The sequence below is a fragment of the Solanum dulcamara genome, chromosome 7, assembly GCF_947179165.1.
Source record: "Solanum dulcamara chromosome 7, daSolDulc1.2, whole genome shotgun sequence".
Lineage (NCBI taxonomy): Eukaryota > Viridiplantae > Streptophyta > Magnoliopsida > Solanales > Solanaceae > Solanum > Solanum dulcamara.
The window spans coordinates 8,063,421-8,076,436 of record NC_077243.1 but is presented as its reverse complement, the minus strand read 5'-3'; the positions used below and the strand labels follow the sequence as shown (position 1 = coordinate 8,076,436).

The 13,016-nt window shown below is 36.4% G+C and overlaps 1 protein-coding gene across 3 annotated transcripts; it reads left to right on the top strand.

Annotated features, from left to right (window-relative positions):
- Window positions 1–609: 609 nt before the first annotated feature.
- LOC129893864 (4-hydroxybenzoate polyprenyltransferase, mitochondrial) lies at window positions 610–8,505 on the top strand. Of its 3 annotated transcripts, none has more exons than XR_008767596.1 (10): window positions 610–1,081; window positions 1,164–1,299; window positions 2,075–2,196; window positions 2,854–2,923; window positions 3,088–3,237; window positions 5,352–5,487; window positions 5,603–5,699; window positions 5,945–6,031; window positions 6,161–6,205; window positions 8,068–8,505. XR_008767596.1 is itself a non-coding variant. In XM_055969285.1 (8 exons), the coding sequence occupies exons 1-8, from the start codon at window positions 681–683 to the stop codon at window positions 6,009–6,011; spliced, it is 1,179 nt and encodes a 392-aa protein (XP_055825260.1). In that variant the 5' UTR covers window positions 610–680; the 3' UTR covers window positions 6,012–6,034. The 3 variants fall into 3 exon arrangements, 1 of the variants encoding a protein (XP_055825260.1); XR_008767595.1 differs by having other exon boundaries at window positions 7,994–8,504; XM_055969285.1 differs by lacking the exons at window positions 6,161–6,205; window positions 8,068–8,505 and having other exon boundaries at window positions 5,945–6,034.
- The last annotated feature ends 4,511 nt before the right edge of the window (window positions 8,506–13,016 follow it).

The following is a 13,016-nucleotide window of genomic DNA, read 5'->3' as shown; positions in this document are numbered from 1 at the left end:
TTTAAAAAACATATAAAAACAGATTTTAAAATAAAAATTTAAAATAAAAATTTTAAATCTGTTTTTTTATGTATTTTTTACAATATGTTTATTTTATTTTATTTTAAATTTGTTTTTAAAATAAATTTGCATTCACAGATTTTTTTTAAAAATAATTTAAAAAGCAGATTTAAAAATAGATTAAAAATGGATTTAAAAAACATATAAAAAAACAGATTTTAAAAACAAATTTAAAATAAAATAAAATAAACTGATTTTAAAAAATAGATAAAAAAACAGATTTAATCTCAAGGGCATATTTGGCCCAAAGTATAACGGTAGGGGTATAATTGGCCCTAAAGTAGAACGAAGGACATAAATAAATTATTTTTCAAAGTTCAGGGGTAATTTTGACCCTTTTCCGTTATTTTTATCACATAATTTTAAAAGAAATTTTAAAATAACACTCCTCAGTAATTGAATATCGACAATATTATATGTATTATTAGTGTAATAATTTATTATTTTTTTAACCATCAATGCAATTTGCTCAATCGAGCTTACCTGAAAGAATTATTTTTTTAATGGAAATATTAGGAAAAAATTAAGGTATTTAACGACAATTTTAAGTGATATTTCGCCCCTTCCGAATAGTTATTACTTGGCGACGTCAATTTGGTCCAGTCCCTTAGGCCGTCTCAATGGCAATGTGTCGCCGCCTTTCTCGGACTTGCCATGTCTTCCGTCGGCACTCTATCGCTGCTCTGTACCCCTCCGGCGACCTAACAAACCCTAGCCCCACTGTTCTTTATTCTCTGTTAATAAAACCCTTTCAATTTTCTTCTGATGATGATGATCACACTCCCAATTCTAAAAAATCCTTCACATTTTACTCCCCACATTCTTCACGAATTGAACTTTCAGGGTTCCGGCAAGTTCTTCACTTTTCAACCTTAGCTAATTCGGAAGAGAAGAAGAAGAATGAGCAACAAAAGCCTTCTTGGGTTGATACTTATTTGCCCCCAAAAATTAGACCTTATGCCCATCTTGCCCGACTTGATAAGCCTATTGGCACTTGGTTACTCGCTTGGCCTTGCATGTGGTAACTCCTTATTATACTCTTTATCCTTGTGTTTGTGTGTTTGTTTTTTATTATTATATTTTTTTTAAGGATTTATATGTAGGTCGATTGCTTTGGCTGCTCCACCAGGGAGCCTACCTGATGTGAAGATGATGACACTATTTGGTTGCGGGGCTTTGCTTTTGCGAGGTGCTGGATGTACAGTTAACGATCTTCTTGATCGAGATATTGATACTAAGGTGATTGGGCTTTCCCTTACACTTTTTAGTAGGATTTGTATAGTTCTTTTAGTCGAGCTACATACTTCTATATCCCCAAAGATGAAATTGTTTATTGTTCTTCTTCCATTTTCTTGTTGGATAATTTATGTGGTAAACCTCAAGTGATTGCTTTAAGTATTTGTTAATGCCACAAAAATAGGGAACCACCAACTCATTATGATTTATCGATATCTAGAATTTTTTGAGCAGGCAAGTGGTTTTCCATAGATATTGCTTAAGTAGGTAAAAGTTGGGACTTCAGAATGAGGACTTTGGTTACTGAATGAAGGTGATGCCTCATGCTACTTCATCATTGTCTTGCTCACGGTTGAGAGAAATGGAATTAATGGGAGGACAAAATGCTAGTCTTTCTTTTCATATTATGGTGTTTCATTGCAAGATGGCACTGCTTTTATTTAGTTTGACTTGCTTCTTCTGGGATCTTTACTTCTCAATTGGATAGCACTGTGATTTTTTTGATGCCATTGAAACTTAAAAGTTGATATAGCTCATGTCTGTTTTATTTTGTCATGCTTGTTATCATTCATAATCTTTTCTGAATTTATAGTTAAATAGTCCTTGACTGCTGACACTGATATAGTATATTGGTTGAATTCCTGATTCCCCTTCTCATCCACGGTATAATCCTTTCTTACCAATCTTCTGAAAGCTAGTTTACCTTTGAGATTTTGCAGAACAAGTTAGTCTTTTATTCTGTTTTCTTGGTGCATTTGAGAGCTTTCATGCAGTGCAGGTGGAAAGAACAAGGTCCAGGCCAGTTGCTAGTGGTGTCTTGACACCCTTTCAGGGGCTCACTTTTCTTGGGTTCCAATTGCTATTAGGTCTTGGGATTCTTTTACAATTGAACAATTATAGGTTTGTCTTCTTTTCTTCTTGACATAATTTTTTTCCCCTCAAATTTTCCCCTTGAGAGTGTTTTGATTGATTGGTTCATTCTAGTTGATTAGCTGATATAGAGAATGGCTATATGTTCTCATTGGAGAAATTTATATGATTTTCTTTCATCTCCTAGTTTATAGCGAGCTTAGGTAGTTTCCTTCATAAGCATGAAGTCAGAAAATTGTCATAACGGCACCATTCCAAAGACCAACCTGTAAAAGTCAGTTCCTTATTAAATTCTCTTACTTCGAACTTTGATTTTTTACTTCAACCCATAATGAGTGCGATATCATAGTTTTGTTCTGGTAAAACCCAGGTATGGGAAGTGTAGTAATTTTAAGTTACAGACATATGTCACTAAAGACATGTTACTTTTGTTGGAATCCCCATTTGGATTACATATGGGACTAAAGATAGCTCATTTATGGGATCTCCATTTGAATTACATATGATTTGTCACTTTGTCTGGTACTATGCTTAAATTTTCATGGAAAGTTTGTTTTTAACTTACCAATATTTGGAGAACTAGATATTCGTGAGTAAATTTGATTTTTTTTCTTGCATTTCAATGAAGAAAAAGTTTTTTTTATGTGACATTTTTACATTATTAGTGATTCATCTCTATTCCTGCAGCCGCATTTTGGGTGCTTCGTCCCTGTTGCTAGTCTTCTCATACCCCCTCATGAAGAGGTTTACATTTTGGGTAATATATCCGAATCTTCATGCTGCATCTTTCAAATCAGTATATCTGTACTCTCTCTTGTTCTCCATGCCCTCAACTCCAAAGGGTACAACCCTTCTCAGCTTCTGTGGATCTTTTTCCAACTGTTTGGTTAGGATGGGTGATGTCTATATCTGTTGGTGCAGCCTCAAGCCTTTCTTGGTTTAACTTTCAACTGGGGAGCTTTGTTAGGTTGGGCTGCGATTAAAGGAAGTATTGATCCTTCAGTTGTGCTTCCGCTATATGTGTCCGGTGTGTTTTGGACGCTTGTATATGACACAATATATGCACATCAGGTACATATTGATCATTTGAAATTAGCTGCCATCTCTTATACTATATTGAATTTGAGAGTTCTGGCAGAATAAATACCAACATAAATATGACATATTGGGCTAATAATATATTAAATAAGTTTTACTCTAGTATAGGAGCCTGCACCTTCAAGCATGTTTTCTGGTGACATGCACACCATTTCACCGTGTTTGAATATATCATGCACATTAACTTCCTGTAACCCTATCCAAAAAGGTGGGGCCTCCTATTGCATCATCTTTTTTTCGGAGGGAATTGGCAATCCACTTGATAAAATTTAATAGTCAAATTATGATTATTTTTTTCTGCAAGTTATTAACGGACATCTGTGTGATTAAACTGTTTCAATCATGTAATTCTTTTCAACGTAGATAAAACCATAAATGCACTTATATGTATACGATACATATATTATGTATGCATGCATGACATTTGTGTGTGTATGTATGTATGTTTAAACACATATGAGAGAATTCTGACGTTTTTTTGTGTGTGTGTATGTATGTATGTATAGCTCCCATAACTCCTATATGCTTCTCTTTCAGTATTTTCATTTTTTTGGGGGGGTTCATCTCGTTTAATATTGGATCTTATAGGAGAATTCTGACTTAGAAAAATTCTTTCCGTTTTACTTTATATAGTAGCATATAATTGGATATGGAGTTTAAGATACTACTTGACTTATGGAACCCAAGTCAATGAGCGGGAGATGAACCACGAGGTCTTATGTTCAAATTCCAGGGGAGACAAAAAAATACTAGGTGATTTCTTCTCATTTTCCTATGTCTCCGGGGGTGGATAGAGTTGCCTCTAAGGTGGTACCTATGCTAGTGGGTGGTATTAGATACCCAATAAAATAATTGAGGTTCGTTCAAGCTCGTCTGGATACCACTTGTCATTAAAAGACATACCTGACTTGTATGCTATATTAGTAATAGTTCAGGGAAGTTTATAGCAACGGTTTAAATGATGTTTTTGGAGAAATATATCTACAAAGTTTGAATTATGAATAGTTAAAAGAATACTTTTAATTAAAAAAAAAAAAGAATAGTTAAAAGAATTTGAATTCTTGAAAATTGTGAAGTGGTATAGAATAATGTTACCGTTGGATTGGATGGCTTGCATAGAATCATATTCTTGTAAAAGTTCTCTACTTTTGGGTAGATTGCTTGTATATGTGAGTCTGTCCCAAATCAATAAAATTATTACCTTATCAAAATAATAAATGTTACTAATAGAGTGGCGTCAAACATTTTCTGATATTCCAAGTGCAAAGTGTATGATAAATTGGAGTAGAGGGAGTGGTTGTTTCCTTGTTTGGATTTTCTTTAAGTACCTTAATGGTGTTATTTAGGAAAATTCCTAGTGATATCAGACTATGTTTTATATTTGTTGGGAAATCCCATGCATAATTTGGTAACAGTAACCACTAACCAATGTTGTCAAAGGCGTGCTTGAGTCCCGAAGCAAGACTCAAAACATGTTGAGCGCTTCGCCTCACTTAATGTGCGCTTCAGTGTTGTCATAAGGTTCTAGGGCATAATTTTCCTTGCCAATGAGCCTCTTCTGAAAAGGCGACACTAAACAATTAATATTTCACTTTATTGTAAAAAAAATCAGTTTCCTTGGTCATATATTTGTCATTCACGCTTATAATTATTAGTCTTGGACCAAACATATATATTTATATTTTTTCTCGCTTTGTGCCTTTTTTTCATTAAAGCCCACGCTTTATATGTGTGTAAATCCCCAACGGACCTTGGAGCTTTTTTGCGCTTTTTGCTTTTGACAACACTGATGGTAACATTAATACCTGCCTTTGCCATAAAATATAGATGTCACAAAAATGTTTAAATGAAAGAAAAGACCCACGCTGATTAGACCTTTTATACTTGGGTTCTCAGTATCATAATTTGCCTTGTTCCAGAAGCCCACAATGATTGCAGCCCTCATAGCATGTTGCACATGTGTTTGAATGTTTTCTTATATATCAGATGCACCAGTCTGGATTTATGTTCCCTATTAAACAAGTATGAGGTACTTATAATTTATGTGAAAGCAGCTCTTGTCAATATTTTAGTAACTGTTCATCCAGGATAAGGAAGATGATCTTAAAGTGGGTGTCAAATCTACTGCCTTGAGATTTGGAGATTCCACAAAAGAATGGATCAGTGGGTTTGGATTAGCATGCATCAGCAGTCTTGCTCTTTCCGGAGTTAATGCTGATATTGGTAACTATTTCCCTTTTCTAATTTATTTAGCTACAATGGTCTTGTGGCAATCATTTCTCTTTTTACTTATTTGCCATAACTTCTTAGTTTGATATCTCTTCTTTGTCTGGAGCAGGATGGCCATACTACGCCTTTTTGACAGCTGCTTCTGGCCAATTGGCTTGGCAAATTTGGACTGTTGACCTATCATCTCGTGCAGATTGCAACAGAAAGTATGTATCAAATAGTAACTAGAGACATGATTACATTTCATTTGCTGAATGAATTTACACTTAAGTGGCTTACCTACTATGAGCATGGAACACCTGACATACTGACAGTTAGTCTGATTTAGTCATCAGTGGCAATATTATAGCACCCAAAGAAGTTCATATGCACCTATGAATTGATTCATGTTACTGACACTGTTTAGTCTTCTAAACTCTTACTGTTTGAATTTATTGTGCTTTGTATGTAGATTTGTTTCCAACAAATGGTTTGGTGCATTTATCTTTGGTGGGATTCTATTTGGACGACTATTGTGACGATAGTATGCGGTAACAATGTATTTTTCTTCTTTAACCTTTTGGTCATTGTGAATCTCAATGCCATTGGTTGGCTGGTATTTGGTGTTCTTTCCCAAAGTAATATTGAGAGTTATATGCTAAGTCATTTGGTTATAATTCTACTGCAGATAAAAAACAAGTCTTTACCAATTTAACTGGCAGGAGCAGGTAAGGTATGTGTATTTTCTTCTTGGTTATACTAGAGGTTTTTGCCTTTTGGTTTGCTATTAGAATAGACAAGTGGAGATGATCACAATCTCACATCTGATTGTACTACTAGTAGCACAAAGAGGATGAAATAAAAGAAAGTTGCATGAGGATGGTTTGGTCATGTACATATATGACTTCAAGCGCTTTCGGTTTGTAATTGTGATCACACTATAATGATTGGAAGTGTTAAAAGTGGACGAGGTAAACCTAAAGTAACACTGGGAAAGTTGTCTCAAAACTACAATCTCACAAAATCTGTAGCAAAAGAACGTGACACAACTAAAAGTAAAAGATACTTTAAGTGATACTCCCTCTATTCCATATTAACTGAATTTGTCGGGCAATGCACACATATTAAGAAAAACATTCAAGGAGATAATTTGAACCATACTTTTCACTATTGCCCTTTGTAAAATCATAAATATAACTTTGCAAGTAGTGTTATTTATCTCCTAGAAAATATAAAACTTCAATAAATGAAAGGGCAAATATGGAAAAAGTTTCAAACATCCATCTTGAACTTTGAACAATTCAATTATTTTGAACAATGAAAAATTCCTCAAAAATTCAATTAATATGGAATAGAGGGAGTATTAACTAATTGAGACTAAGACTTAGTCGTGTTGCTACACTTATAAGTCCATGTTTAGAAAGGGTCTTTTTAGTTTAAATGATTTGTTGGTAAGTAGAATATGCATATGACCTCTAGTGTTGGTGACCCTTAATTTTGTCTTAAAAGACAATTTTTTTTTTAGATTGGAGTGAAACGAGTTCAGTGAAAACCTGGTGAAATAGTGAAGATCCATGTAGCTTGCCCAGCCACCCATCCCAATAATAAAAGCGAGAGAAAAAGAAAATAGAACGGTATGTATATTGAAGTTCCGTGTAGCTCTCCCTACTAGTTTGGGATTCAGACATGTTGATACGATTTCATAAGATACATGGTTTGACCTTATATCCTTTGTATAATTTAGCTCTTGTATATTTTGTTTGGTTTAGTCGCTGATGTTACTTATTGAGAACTTTGTTCCAATCTCTAAAACAATGTTTGCCTGATGAAACAACATGCATTGTAATTTTACTCCTTTCTTTTTGGGATGTGTGTCTTTATTGTTTCTTATTCTGTTACTTGGGTTTGAGGCACTTGAGCCGAAGGTCTTTCGGAAACAGCCTCTCTACCTCCTCGAGGTAGTGGTAAGGTCTGCGTACACTCTACCTCTCCAAACCCCACTTAGTGGGATCCCACTGGGTATGTTGTTGTCTTTTTGGGATGTGTAGATCCAGTAATCTTTAGCTAATGCATGTCAAACTAACTGGATTCATAGTCCTTGCTTACGGATAGGATATTATTTCTCTGTTTAAACAATGAAATGCTTGTGCTTAAGAATTGATATTATGATTACCCAGGCTCGTTCCCAACCCCTACCCTCTCACACACCCACACACAGCAGTGTTTATTTACATTTGTTAATGCTCTATTGTCTTGCTAGGAATTCTGGGGACGCTGGGTTTTCTCTTCTTTTTATTTTAACTCCTTCCAGATTAAAGAATTTTCTTGGTTGTAAAGATTGACTTGTTGTACATAAGTGTGGAGGGGTGTGAAACCATGAGTTACAAAAGGCAAGAACATCTTGATAATTGTGTTTCCTCGTGAAATTGATGTCATGGTCATGTTGTACATAGGCACTACTGTGAAGATCTGTATTTTCCCCCCCAAATGCCTATCTCTAATTCAAGTATTCTTTAACTAGTGCACGATGGGAGCTCAATGTTGGAGCTTGCAGCAAATTTCAATTGGGGTGATCAAATAATTTGTTCCTTGCAGCATCCAAAGCTGTATTTGGGTTGTACGAGAAGCATATGCAGGATTTGTGACCGATCCCATCTGTTTGGAGATATGGTAAAAGTTTTCCCCTAGGGGTGCAGATGTACAACTTCTCTATCTATTTTTCCCTCCGCGCCATTGTGATAGGTGTATGTGAAAGCTTTCTCTATAGAGGAATTCACCAGAGACTTGTCCCAGAAATTCTCAAATATCAACTCGTATTTGTTGTAGTTTCCCCATTGCCCATTATTTGGGAATTTTTTTAGCTGAAATGTTCATTGAATGCTATCCCTCCCCTCTTCCCCCCCCCCCCCCCCCCCCCCGCTTCCCCACGCCCTTTTTGAAGATGTATCATTTCCTTGTAATATATTCTCTAAATAGGTGTTGTTTACTTAATTACTAATAATATATGAAATTGGGAGCAGCTGAATTTAAGAACTGGGATATATTATGAAGGCCATTGCATTTTGTTAATATGATTGGCAAAAGCATTTAGTACGTTAGTGTGGCCAAGGGTAGTGGGCTTTTCACATGTAACTGGACTCATAATTTCCACATAATGTGATGATTAAATCAGCTCTAATGTTATTCCGTGGTAGGGTAAAATTAAGGAAGAATTACATAAATACATAACTTAAGATATCATAATCTTTAAAAATAAATTACCATTAAAAAAATTACAAAAATTCACTATCGGATAAATTTCTATCCCCTCTTGAATACATCCATTCCACTAAGTAATGTATCATTTGCAATGTATCGAACAACCAAAGAATGTATTTAAGAGCAATGAAAAATTTGGATTTTTTGTTATTGAGGAAACTTCTGAAATAGGATGTAATTGCAAGATAGTCAAAACGCGTTTTGAACGCGTAGTCAAAAAAGGAACAAAACGCGTTTTGAACGCGTAGTCAAAAAGGGAGGTTCAATACGCGGATTTTATGCGTTTCTAGTTTCCTATAAATAGAAGACCTCTTGCCCTCATTTATCCCATCCCAGAAAGAGAGAGTAAGAATACAAAGAGAGTTATACACCAAGATAAATATTTTAGTCTTGAGTGTCCTCTTTAGTAGTTGTTCCTTTTACAAGAGAGAAGTGTTAATTGTTGTTTTCTCCTTGTATTTGAGAACAGTGTACTCCATATTTTATAGTGAGATCCTTCTACCCCGTGATTTTTTTCTTCTATCAGTTAGAGGGGTTTCCACGTAAAATTCTCGTGTCCAATTTATTTTCATTATTTTCATCATATCAAACTTTAGTTGTGGTGCTTTCTCCTCCTAACAGTGGTATCAGAGCCCTCGGTTATTCTGTCTATTTAATGCGAAGGTACTATCTGTGAATAGTAACTTTTCATAAATAGTAAAATTCGGTGAATAGTACTATTTACGTGAATAGTAAATTTCGGTGACGGTACAGTTTGTCACGATTGTTCACAAAAATATTCAGAAACGATCTAGAAGGGTGTGAAGCAAATAACAATGTCGAGTACAACAAAGTTTGACGTTGAGAAATTCAATGGGACTCATTTCTCATTGTGGAAAATGAAAATAAAAGCAATACTGAGAAAAGACAATTGCTTAGCTGCAATTGAAGGCAGGCCCACAGACTTTGTTGATGACAGCAAGTGGAACGACATAGACAGCAACGCAGTTGCTGATCTACACTTGGCACTAGCTGATCAAGTGTTGTCTAGTGTGGCAGAAAAGCGGACGGCGAAGGAAATATGGGATACTCTTACAGGGTTATATGAGGCCAAGTCTTTGCATAATAAAATCTTCTTAAAAAGAAGATTGTATACTCTTCGAATGGCAGAATCCATGTCAGTTACTGAACACATCAATACTTTGAATACTCTGTTTTCGCAACTTACAACAATGGGTTGCAAAATAGAGTGGACTGAACGTGCGGAGCTTCTACTTCAAAGTCTGCCTGACTCGTATGATCAACTCATCATCAACCTGACGAACAATACTGACAGTCTAGTTTTCGATGAAATTGCAGCCGCTGTCATGGAAGAAGAAAATCGGTGCAAAAATAAGGAAGACAGACAAGCAAGTTCGCAACAAGCTGAAGCTTTGATGATGGTGAGAGGAAGACCAACTGAACGTGGCCCCAGTGGGAGTCACAATCATGGTAGATCTCAATCAAGAAGTAAGAAGAATATCAAGTGCTACAATTGTGGCAAGAAAGGGCACTTCAAGAAAGATTGTCGGTTCAAGAAGAAGAGTGAACACCCTGAGCCATCAAATGCTCAAGGGAATGTTGCATGTACCTCGGATGATGGCGATATTTTATGTAGTGAGGCAATATCAAATAATGAAGGCAGAAAACGTTTTGCTGATGTCTGGATCATGGACACAGGAGCAACATGGCACATGACTTCCAGGAGAGAATGGTTCTATCAATATAATCCTATCTCAGGAAGATCTCTGTTCATGGGAAACGATCATGCTTTGGATGTTATTGGTGTTGGGTCCATCAAAATAAAGATGTATGATGGCACGGTTCGCACCATCCAGGAGGTACGACATGTAAAAGACTTGAAGAAGAATCTATTGTCTTTAGGACAACTAGATGATAATGGATGTTCGTATAAGACTCATGGTGGAGTCATGAGAATATCCAAAGGAGCGCTTGTAGTGATGAAAGCAGAAAAACTTGCTGCAAATCTATATCTGCTTAAAGGTGAAACACACCAAGAAGGAGAAGCATCAACCGCGTCAGCAAGTTCATTTGAAGAATCAACGATGATGTGGCATCATAAACTTGGTCATATGTCGGAACGAGGTTTGAAGATTCTTGCTGAGCAAAAACTTCTTCCAGGGCTCAAAAAGGTTTCACTACCCTTTTGTGAGCATTGTGTTACCAGTAAGCAAAATAGACTGAAGTTTAGCAGTTCCTCTGCTAAAAGCAAGGAAATACTAAATCTGGTTCACTCTGATGTCTGGCAAGCACCGGTGGAGTCCCTAGGAGGAGCGAAATATTTTGTGTCATTTATTGACAATTTCTCCAGGAGAAGTTGGGTGTATCCAATCAAGAGAAAGGCAGATGTTTTTCCAGTTTTTAAAGAATTCAAAGCGCGAATGGAACTTGAATCTGAGAAAAAGATCAAGTGTTTGAGGATAGATAATGGAGGAGAATACACTGGTGATGAATTTAATAACTTCTGTAAACAAGAAGGTATTAAATGACAGTTCACGGTGGCATATACTCCACAACAAAATGGAATAGCAAAGCGGATGAACAGAACTTTGTTGGAACGGACAAGAGCTATGTTGGCAACTGCAGGTTTGGAAAAACCATTCTGGGCAGAAGCAGTCAAAACCGCATGTTATGTGATCAATCGGTCACCATCAACCACAATTGATTTAAAAACGCCAATGAAGATGTGGACAGGAAAACCAGCTGATTATTCTCGCTTACATATATTCGGAAGTCCTGCTTATGTTATGTACAACACCCAAGAAAAATCGAAGTTGGATCCAAAATCCAGAAAATGCATTTTCTTAGGGTATGCTGATGGAGTCAGGGGTATCGCTTGTGGGATCCCACAGCCCGCAAGGTGGTAATCAGCAGGGATGTTGTATTTGTTGAAAACAAGATACAAGCAAAAGAAGGTAGCACTTCAAAAGAAAAATCAGAGACTACTACAGTTGAAGTTGAAGAAATAGAAGAAGTTCCAGTTTCTTCTGAAGCAGCACCAGAGCACGAAGAACAAGAGCAAGCTGAGATCGAAACTCCAGAAGTTCGACGGTCAACTAGGGAGAGAAGAGAACCAGCTTGGCACTCAGATTATTCTATGGAGAGTAATATTGCATACTGTCTATTAACAGAAGATGGAGAGCCTTCAACCTTTCAAGAAGCTATGAAAGGCCAAGAATCATCTATGTGGGTGGCAGCAATGCAAGAAGAAATTGAAGCTCTTCATAAAAATAAAAAATGGGATCTTGTTCAATTACCACAAGGAAGGAAGGCCATTGGAAATAAATGGGTCTACAAGATCAAACGCAATGGTAATGATCAAGTGGAGAAGTATCGTGCAAGATTGGTGGTGAAAGGATTCGCTCAGAAAGAAGGTATAGACTTCAATGAGATATTTTCTCCGGTGGTTCGACTCACAACAATTCGAGTGGTCCTGGCGATGTGTGCTACATTTGACTTGTACTTGGAGCAGTTAGATGTCAAAACTGCATTTCTTCATGGAGAGCTTGAAGAAGAAATTTATATGCTCCAACCAGAAGGTTTTAAAGAACAGGAAAAAGAGAACTTGGTTTGCAGGTTGAACAAATCTCTATATGGTCTCAAACAGGCGCCGAGATGTTGGTATAAGAGATTTGATTCCTTCATTATAAGCCTTGGATACAACAGACATAGTTCAGATCCTTGTGTTTATTACAAGAGATTTAGTGATGAAGATTTTGTTATTTTGCTGTTGTATGTTGACGACATGTTGGTAGCAGGCCCCAACAAAGATCGTCTCACAAATTTAAAGGCACAGTTGGCTAGGGAGTTTGAAATGAAGGTCTTGGGACCAGCAAACAAGATTCTAGGGATGCAAATTCACCGAGACAGAAATAATAGGAAGATTTGGCTTTCTCAAAAGAACTACTTGAAGAAAATCTTGAGACGCTTCAAGATGCAAGACTGTAAGTCAATTTCTACCCCACTTCCTATTAATTTCAAGTTATCCTCAAGTATGAGTCCTAGCAATGAAGCAGAGAGGATCGAGATGTCTCGAGTACCGTATGCATCAGCAGTGGGAAGTTTAATGTTTGTCATGGTATGCACAAGACCTGACATTGCACAAGCAGTGGGAGTGGTTAGTCGATACATGGCTAATCCTGGTAGAGAGCATTGGAATACTGTTAAGAGGATCCTGAGATACATCAAGGGTACCTCAGATGTTACAATGTGTTATGGAGGATCAGACTTTACTGTTAAAGGTTATG